Source organism: Antrostomus carolinensis, unplaced genomic scaffold (assembly GCF_000700745.2).
Source record: "Antrostomus carolinensis isolate BGI_N321 unplaced genomic scaffold, ASM70074v2 scaffold7778, whole genome shotgun sequence".
Lineage (NCBI taxonomy): Eukaryota > Metazoa > Chordata > Aves > Caprimulgiformes > Caprimulgidae > Antrostomus > Antrostomus carolinensis.
Window position 1 is genome coordinate 20,945 of NW_010332304.1, and position 10,231 is coordinate 31,175.

The 10,231-nt window shown below is 47.5% G+C and overlaps 1 protein-coding gene across 1 annotated transcript in view; it reads right to left on the reverse strand.

The window, feature by feature from the left end:
* IGDCC3 (immunoglobulin superfamily DCC subclass member 3) overlaps positions 1–10,231 on the reverse strand; it is a gene marked incomplete at both ends in the record, with an annotated part of 75,492 nt that overhangs the window by 14,115 nt on the left and 51,146 nt on the right. Inside the window, 3 exons of the mRNA XM_010173468.1 lie at positions 1,997–2,134; positions 6,128–6,258; positions 9,452–9,596. Of these exons, the coding sequence (XP_010171770.1) occupies positions 1,997–2,134; positions 6,128–6,258; positions 9,452–9,596 (414 nt within the window). The remainder of the gene's footprint in view (positions 1–1,996; positions 2,135–6,127; positions 6,259–9,451; positions 9,597–10,231) is intronic.

Sequence of the window (10,231 nt, forward strand, 5' to 3'; positions counted from 1 at the left end):
CTGCTGAAGGGAATGGAAAATAACGGGATCTCTTTCCCATTCAGTAGCTCTAATTCTGCTGTTGTGCGGCAAAGCAGCGTGGAGAAGGCATTTATTTTTGGTGGAAGGCAACGCTGAGCTCAGACCATCCAGACAAATATCACATGAAGCTATTACATCTTCATTATTGCACTGCTCTATAGAGACAAGTGTTTTGAAGAAGGTAATAAGCACTTACAATTAAAGCAATTATAAAGTAGTTTATTATAGTTGAGCGCTAACATAGAGCCGCCTTGTGTCCAACAGAACCAAAACAGTGCTACAGCGTGTCTGGGGAATTTTTAAAACAGCATCAATCTGATGGTTATGGCTCTGGAGGTAAAAAAAAAAAAGCAGTTAGTGGCAGACACCAGTTGATTTTACAAGCCACCAGAGGATTCAAGCAGGAGGGCAAAGATGGAGAAGCTGTGCGATTGATGTGTCCTCATCCTGGGGCAGACAGCTCTGGAGTGGGAAGTCACCTTTGCATGAGCTGGACCATGAGAGCCATGGGGATGAAGTCCCACACGCAGCATGGCAGCAGGAGACTGGATTATCCTTGTTTGTGTATCACAAGCCACCTTGGGGGACTCAGGAACATTATCATCCCAAAATGATGTGACCACACAGACCACAAGAGCTTGAGAATCACAGAATCATAGAACAGAATCATAGAATGGTTTGGGTTGGAAGGGACCTTAAAGATCATCCAGTTCCAACCCCCCTGCCATCAGCAGGGACACCTTCCACTAGACCAGGTTGCTCAAAGCCTCGTCCAGCCTGACCTTCAACACTTCCAGGGAGGAGTAGCCACAGCTTCTCTGGGCAACCTGGGCCAGTGTCTGACCACCCTCACAGTGAAGAATTTCTTCCTAATATCTAATCTAAACCTTCCCTCTTTCAGTTTAAACCCATTTCCCCTTGTTTTGTCATTAACTGCTATATACTGGAAATACTAACTGAAGCCAACCCCCATGGTGAGCACAGGTGGAGTTACAAACTCCAAAAGATAAACCAAAAGCCATCAGCTCTTTGCTCAGCACAGATTTCTGGAGGGCAATGGAAGTGTTGCTCTGAGCAAAATAGTTTCTGAGCTACTATCACAAAGTTAGAGCCTTAAATAACCCTTGCTTTCAGACCAGGAGAAACATGGCACTTTGCTCTTCCTCGCTTGTATGATGCCATCAGACACTGCCTCTAGTTTCCATGCTGATTTAAAAATATATTATGGACCCCAGCAGCAAGCATTTGTTTTTTCAGAGCTTCAGACACACTACTTTAAACCTTTCTTCCCCTCAAAAATTTATTTTAAAACTCCCTGAAAAGGCAGCAAGTTTCTTTCAAGTCTGTTTCACATGAAAGACGTGTTTGTATATGATTTTGCTTCTTTAGGCCAACAGTGGTGATGTTTTTGATACAGCTGAAGAAGATGCTGTCACTCAAGGAAAGATAAAATTATCACCTTTCACGAAACATCTCCAGGTTTAACCAACCCACTCCTCTAACAGGTAAAAACAGGATCTTGGCAGAGAGAAAAACAAAGTGTAGACACGAGGATAAAAAGCACTTCAAGTCTACAATTAACTTCAGTGGGAAGGGAAATATTGCATAAAATAATTGGTGGCACCTACTTATTTCCCAGGTGAGGGCAATGGAGAGGAGGAGGAGGAAATCATAGAATCCCAGACTGGTTTGGGTTGGAAGGGACCTTAAAGCTCATCCAGTTCCAACCCCCCTGCCAGCGGCAGGGACACCTTCCACTAGACCAGGTTGCTCAAAGCCTCATCCAACCTGGCCTTCAACACTTCCAGGGAAGGGGCATCTACAACTTCCTTGGGCAACCTGTTCCCGTGTCTGACCACCCTCACAGTGAAGAACTTCTTCCTAATATCTAATCTAAACCTCCCCTCTTTCAGTTTAAACCCATTTCCCCTTGTTCTGTCATTAACTGCTCTTACAAAAACCCCTCAGGGCTTACCTAGGCGGCTCCAGGAGACGATGGGTCGGGGATTGCCCGTTGCGATGCACTCCAGCACAGCGGTCTGGTGCACGGTCAGCGTGAGGTTCTCTGGACCAACGAGAATCATGGGGTCCTTGTAAACGGTGGAGTGGGAACCTGAAAGGACAGCATCATGGTTAAAAGCCATCTGATTCTGTATTGTTTAATGGAAACACTGAGGGCTTCAGGCATCCTCTAAGTACAAATGCAATGGTTGGTATAATCCTCAATAAATTTGAGATGCACATGAAACAAAAGGAGCACAATGTTTGCATGACAGTCATGTTGTCTGAAGGTGTTTTAGGTGTGCACTGATATTTCCTGGGGAAAATCCTTCAGCCAACCCAGCCAGCCACAAGCAGCCCTGTTAACACCCGGATAGGGGCAGCACAAAGAAGGAACCTCGCTGTGAACCGCAGTGAGCAGATGTGCAGGAAAAATATGGGATACAGGGAGGACACCAGCTGCAGGACAGCTCGTGCAGACAGGAATGCAAATAAATGAAGGAGCTGCTTGATCTTTCAGCATCTCAAGCCATAAAGTAATCCATGCAGTCCACAACACTTAAATCTGCCTCTCTGCAAGCATCGGCTCTTGCTGCTGTGTCATTTGCTCCAGAAGCCCTGTCCTGGGACACGGAGAACGATGGAGGTGCCAGATTCTGACTCCTGCTGAGGATCTTTTTGAGAGGAAACTCAAAGAAACTCCTCTGATGACTGCAGCCCACAGGGTGGTCGTTTCCCTGCCTTTGACAGCACCCTGTCCTGGTCCACTCTGGTGTAACTGGGTGCAGGGAGAAGATGCATCCCATTGCTCTGATATAATCATGATACAATCATTGCTTCCGATGCAATCCCTAATTGTTTATTTGCACTGCAGTAGCACCAAGTGGCAGCAACCAGGAATGAAACCCCATCATACAGGATGATGCACAGACCCATAATAAAATAAAGCCCTGGCACAAGGACTCTGGAAACCAGACAGGCACAGAACAAGCAAAAAAAACCACGTTTCACCACACAGGAGGAGACCACGGGATAAAAACACTATCCTGTGTCCATAAAAAGTGCCTTATCCCTGGGCCAGAGGTCCCTTCAATCTTCACTCCCATTTATTGGGAGCAGAAGAGGAGGAAAAAAAAGGAGCTATTCTCAGTTCTCCATCAGTAAACAGGAACACTGATAATCTCTGCATTAGTCTTCTCCCCATTTCCAACAAGAGCTGGGTTATACACCAGAAACACTGAGGTCAAGTAGCGTTTAAGGAATTTCAACAATCTGACAGCTGCTGCTGGCAAAAAAGCTCTGTACACCTGCAGAGAGAAATACTTGGGCTGGTTGTGTCCCCCCGAGCAGGAGAGGGGCACAGGGAGGGCTGGGGAGCTGAGCTTTGCTGTGGGGACCATCCCACACTGACTCCTGTACATGGACTTTCTGATGGCCGAAAAGCTTCTTAAAGAGAAGTGATCCACCAAAAACTATCCACAAGGGCTTTTCTCCAAGAAAAAAACACCTTTTTTCCTGCACTTTTTAGCATTCCCCTTTCACAGCAGCTCAGGGGCTGAAGGGGGGGTGTTAGCAGGGGGATTTTGCAGCGGTCCAAGGGCAAGCACAGATCAGAGCAGCTCGTTTGTTAATCGTTCCTACAAGGGCTAAACAAAGAGCAATAAAGCAACCCCGAGGTTGTGTCTAAAATGTGCAAAATCCAAGAAAAATCACCGTGTCAGTGTGACTTAAGAGCTGACTTTCTCACTAAATGCATTTCACTGCAAGCCATAAAATGCAGATTTTTTTGATGAGAAGCAGAATGCACAATAAATTCCTATGACCGGCTGGTTAACCCCGAGAGATCCGAAAAACAATACCTTCCCCTTCAGTACCTTGGAGTGCCTTTAAAACTCTGGTAGATTTATTGTTCTAAATCATAATATTAAATGTTCACGCTTAGAATAATACAGTATTCTCATCAGATTATAGAGTGATTTCAATATTTCAAAACACAGAGAAACGAAATGCATTGTCCAAGGTCACTCAAGAATATCAGTAAACGGGAGTTAAAACCAAAGTAAAATTTATAAAACACACTATTTTGGCAATAAAATTTTTTTAAAAAATCACAGTCCTAAATAAGCATTCAGGTTTTCAGGTGTGGATTCAGCTCCCTGAGTTTGGCCAAATGTTGCCCAGCTCTTGGGAGCAGCATTTCCACCGCTGCTCATTTTTGCTTGCAAAGGACATGTAACGGTCCTGTAGCTTTGCTGCTGAGCCCAACACCAACGGCAATGCCAGCTCCAGGGCCAGAAGGGATGGTGACCCACCAGGGACACAGCAAAAGGGTTGACCATGTCTGACCAGAAAAGCTCTTTGATGCAGGGTCAGGAAGAAAGGAGTGACCAAACGAGGGCCTCGTGGCAGGCAGTGCTGCTGGAGCACAACAGGGTTCAGGAGAATGCGGGGAGCATTTATTTTGAAAGGGGAAAAAGGTTCTAATAATGCACGTGGTCCCCAGGGACTCTGTCAGCAGCAATTGCGGTGAGGATGGGGATCCTGGCACCACCAGGAGTGACAAGTACTCTAGCAGGGATGGGAACGTCACCGGCACAGGCTGTTAGATCCTGATCAAAAGGACAGCAGCAGAGAGAGCCGCAGCTCGCGCTGAAAAGGTGTCAGTGCAGAGAGGCAGGCAGCCCCTCGGGAGCATCTCCGCTAAGCAGGCACTTGAAAATAATCAATCAGTAGGACTGGGAAGACATATTCGTACTGCTCGCTGCTGGCAGCCCCACCACCACTGCTGGGGAGAGGAAGGAAAGGGCTGTGAGCAGGCTCCTTCATCCCCAGCAGGCAGTCACCCTCCTCTTCCTCTCCAGCCAGGCTGTGGCAGTGCCCACTCCCAGAGCCCATCTCCATCCTCTCCCTCCTCCCTCCCCAGCTAGGGCTCAGTTTGGAAACCCCAGTGAGGAGGATGAGCATCCTATTTCTAAGAGAGCACAAAGGTGTCGTTCACTCCTGGCTGCTTGGTTGGGCTGGGTTGTATGATTTGACTTAAAAGTTCCCACTTCCTTCATGGTAGGAGCAGCTACTGAAACATCAAGGGAGACTTCTGAAACTAAAAGTGTTTTAAATTAAAATTAAGACTGACAAATGAAGAAAGCCTAACTAGAAGGTCACAATCTACCAGCAGGTTTAGAAAATGGCTGATGAGTTATTCCTTGAAGGGGCTCCAAGAGATCAGCTTGAGTCCTACATGGAGAGCTGATGGAGGATGGGCAACGGGCAGGTCAGTGGAGGGCAGCACAGCTATGGAAATGTGGTAGCAGCATATTTGCACCTTCATCCTTCCTTCGCCGTGCCCAAGGTCATCACTTCCACATGCCATTCTGTGTGCTCTCACAAACAGGCCAAACTTGTGCACATGCAAAGCGTGGATGCGGGTTGCTTTGGTTTGTCCTTACAGCTTCATCACATCCTACCTCCGGCAGCATGAAACCAAACAGCAGGGATGTGATTTTGGCTGGGTTTTTTTGGAGAGGAGACCATAACGCACCATCATTTCTTCAGCTGGAGCTTTCAGAGGTGAAAAACCTGTTTCATCCACTGACTTCAAATGTGGATGGAGAACCAAGTCAAAATTCAGCCTTGGGATGCTCAGGGCTTCTCTTTCTCATCTTCCAAAGAAAGGTTAGCCCGCTTCGGTCGCAATGCAATGCTAACAGCCTAGAGAACATAATTCCCCCATTAGATAAATAATTGATCACCCTGTGTGCTGCAACTGCTTCCCAAGTGGGCAGGTCTCATAAGGAAATGATGAATCTTCCACATTTCCAAAAGAATTTATTTAATATAAAGCTGCTGTAACTCATTTTCTCATCGTCCTCCCTCTACTCAGAAACTGGTGCTAATTTACAGGCAAAGAGGCAGATTTATCTGCTATCAAAGGGACTGATCGGGCAGGAACTAGTAACAATCCAGAACAAGGAAGGTGCTATGGCTGGGCAGAGGGATGTTTCTCAGCGCTGTTAGCCTGAAGCTCTCTTAGTTTAACTGCCCTGGTCCAGATCAGCAGAAGAAAGAAGACAGGAAGACAGTCAGGACAGCATTTACTGGTACTAACCTGACACGGTGAGTCTGGCCTCCCGGCTGAACTTCACATTAGCAATATTGGTAGCAACACAGTGAAAAATCCCACTGTCTTCTGCCCTCAGCCCCGTAATCTGGAGGACCCCTTTGGGAAGCAGCGTGTACCTGTGGGAAGAGAAAAGCAGAAACAAAAACGTGGAAGGTAGGAGGTGAGGTGAAGGCAGGCTCCATACCTGTGGAGGTGGGGCTGGCTGGCTCCCAGCATCCTGGTGCAGAGGTGCCAATATCACCTGAGTGATGCAGCCCCCGGCAGGTTGAGCCCACGCTTATCACAGAATCCTAGAATCATTTTGGCTGGAAAAGACCTTTAGGATCACTGAGTCCAACCACAAACCTAACACTGCCCACTGAACCATGTCCCTAAGCACCTCATCTCCACGTCTTTTAAGTCCCCCCAGGGATGGTGACTCCACCACTGCCCTGGGCAGCCTGTTCCAATGCTTGACAGGAACAGCGAAGAAATTTTTCCTAATATCCAATCTCAACCTCCCCTGGTGCACTGCATCAGTTCTTTATTGATTTGAATATTTGAGTCTCTGGTCTTCTTTTACAGGGGGTATGTTCCCTTTTTTTATCTTCTGATGCATCCTTGAGAAAGGATGACTTTTGCTGGAAGGCTACAAAGTAGATGCTTCCTATTTAACCTGTGGAATAACTCTGGCAGTGCATTTGTGTGTGAACACAGCTGGCGTGGGAGTTACCAGTCATCAGCTGAAGCACAGTGACCACGGACAAGCATCGGGGAAATGTGTGCTCCACACTCCCAGGTCTCAAATCCACATGACCTTAAAATGTCAAATGCGTGGAAAGGCATGTTTAAAATAGACAGCAAGTAGACATACATAAATAGAAATAAATATTTGATATATTTAAAACATAGGTACCTTTAAATCATGCATGCATACACACATATATGTACATATACATTACAGGTTGCTTGGCAACCATGTGTTTAAATTGGCTGGTAGTAAGTCATTACACTGTGATGAGTTAATAATCCATTTCCTTCTGGAAGATGAAGAATATCTTTTTCCATATCAGCATATGGTTAAGTGCTTATAACCTGCTCCCTGCGCTGGGTTCCAAATGCGCGGCTCGGTGTCGGTGGCAGCGTGACAGCAATCAGTTTTACCCGTCCCCAAGTTGATTGCAATCTCTCTGGGATTTTAAAATGCCCATTGTTTTGGATGAATTATACCACAAGAAGCCTTCATTTTTTTGTTAACAATCTGCCCACAGCATTAGAAGATTCAATTCCAAAGCTATTATTCTGCCTTCAAAGCCTCCAAGTGCAAGACTCGGCATACAAATTTATATACACTTCATAGGCAGAAATGCACCGAGCGTGATTAATGCAGAAATCCAATTCAGTTAGAGAAGCAACCCTCATCACCCCGGTCCGTTGATGTCAGAGATTAATCTACTGAGCTGACAATAAAAAACCTTCCCTAGTAACTTCACTCCTACAAAAAGCCAAATCTGTTCAAAATCAAGACATTGAACACAGGGAAACTGCTCCCAGCCCATGGCCTTCAGGGCTTGGCCAAGCTCCTCGCCCCAGAAAAGAAGCAGCGGGGATGAGCACATCTTGGGGCTCTCTGGGTTGGAGAAAAGTCTTGGCTCCTCATTCTTGGAGCTCCTCACCCTTGGGGCTCCTCAGCATCAGGGCTCATCAGCCTTGCAGAAAAGGAGTCCTGGTCACACTTAAATCCCTGCCACTTCTCTGATCATCTCCACACCCTTGATCCTGGGCTCAAGTAGAAAGGGGCAAGAATGCATGAAGGACTTCAAGGGAACTTTGCCTGTTCTGCAACACCTCATCAGGATGTACCCAAGGTGTCAGGCCCAGTTCTGCACCACTTACTTCTTCTGATAGCACCTCAGATCACTCGCCCTGCCCTGCCACATCCAGTTTAGCACTTGTGCGGTGAGTAGGGAGCCTTCAGAGGAGATCAAGTTTAACAAATCAACCCTGTGCTGGGCTAAAAAAAAAAAAGCTCAGCTGAAAAAACGTAAGGAAAAACAAAACCTGACAGTTGCAGTTTTCCATGGCAGGGTTGGGCCTCTTGGGTCCTTCTACTGTAAGTTCACTGCAATGCTGAAAAGGTCAGGCATTGTTCCAGCCCTCATGTTTTCTCCTGCCTCTAAAGCACCCAACCACATTCTGCTGCAGAACTGACATTTTTAAGAATAGAGGCTTTTAGGAAAAATATTTACAGCTTCCTGGCTTTGCCTATTCCCAACACACGGACGTCAATTCACGACCCGAGGTGTGCTGCGACCGATTGTCTCCCACCATCGCTTGTGTGGCTCCTGAGCTGCAGCTGGGACCACTGGAGGCTGCTGGCACGGAGCAGGCGTTTCCTGCCACCTGTCCTCCGCTGCTCAGAGGATCAAACCGTGATGAGGGACGTTTCCGACCCAAAGGGAGTAGCCTGTCAATCACAGGAAGCGAGGACGTGCCGTCCCAGGTCTAGGCTGGGGATGGATGGTGGGCAGCTGGGGTTTCTCTTCAGGAGGGTTGCATGGGAAACAGCAGCCCAAGGTGCTGCAGGATGCTCTCTGCAGAGCTTCCCTGCTGCCACACACAAGGGAGTTATAGAATCACAGACTGGTTTGGGTTGGAAGGGACCTTAAAGCTCATCCAGTTCCAACCCCCCTGCCATCAGCAGGGACACCTTCCACTAGACCAGGTTGCTCAACACCTCATCCAGCCTGGCCTTAAACACTTCCAGGGAGGAGCAGCCACAGCTTCTCTGGGCAACCTGTTCCAGTGTTGTCCAAGGAAGTTGTGGATGCCCCCTCCCTGGAGGTGTTCACCTCAGAAGGAAAGTCTAGTGGCCACGGTATAATTCAGCACTTGCAGGTGGTTCAGGACCCACATGGAAGACTCTAAGTCATGGATGTGGCTCAGGAGGAGTTACACAAAATGGAGCCACAGAGGGATGATGGATACTAAAGCTAGCCCAGCTCTGCTAGGACTGCTGGGTGGGCTCTTCATGCTGGAAAGTAAACTCAAAGGAAGGCTGATCAGGCGAATGCAAGCCTTGCCCCCTCCAAAATCAGCTCACGGGGTTTATCTAGTTGTCTTGAGAGATGCAGTATTTCTGCACAGTATTTGGCCAGAAGGAGCCTAGACAACCCACAACCTTAACCTTGGAAAGACCCTTCCATGGCAGAAACGCTGGCCAAGACCTGATCAGCTGTGTCCTAGCAGAACTGTGAGAGCAAGAGCAAGCCTGGCTACCTTTTTCCACCTTGAGAAAGGACAGCAGTACGTGGTTTGGACATGTCCTACCTTTCGTTGTCCGTGTTGACCGGCATGCGGTTCTTTTGCCAGAGGATGACTGGCTCAGGTAAGCCATGGATCTGGCACTGGAATCTGGCTACGCCACCTTCCTCCACCACTGCGTTCTGAGGGTGGATGTGGAAGTCGGACATCGCTGGAAGACACAAAGGAAGACAAAAATATTGAAATGTGAAAAGACATCGACTGTCAACAACTTCACGTGACCTAGAAACGTGAAGTTGAATTGACCTCAATTTCCCAGAGATGGCAAATGGGACTGTAATGCAAGAACAGAAGGCTGGTTTGCAGCCTAACCTCCTGCATGGAGAAACAAGACTGGTAGCAAGTTCTTGCTATATATCTGCCTCTGCACATTGAACTGATGGACTCAACCGTGACATGAGAGAGTGCTCCATGAACATCATGCTCCACAGCAAGGTCTATGGGGGCAGCGAGACGCACTGACACTGCACTGGCACTTATCAGAGGTCATTCTCAACAGCTTCAGCAGCCTTTGGATCCAAGCTCACATCAGAAAAGAGATGTCTAGCCTTTATCTTGCTGCCCATGTCTCATCTGCTCTCAATATCTACAGCTGGACTCTTAAAGGCATTTTGTTTAAATATCTTGACCAAAGAGCTCCCAGATACCCTAGTAAAACTTACAGTCCTTGATTTCCACCTCTGTTTGACCCATGCTCCAGCTCATTGCATACTCTGCCTTCCAGTACCGCAGAAGGAACGGTCACATCCTCACATTGTGGAGCAACAGGCTTCTGCTGATGGAAAG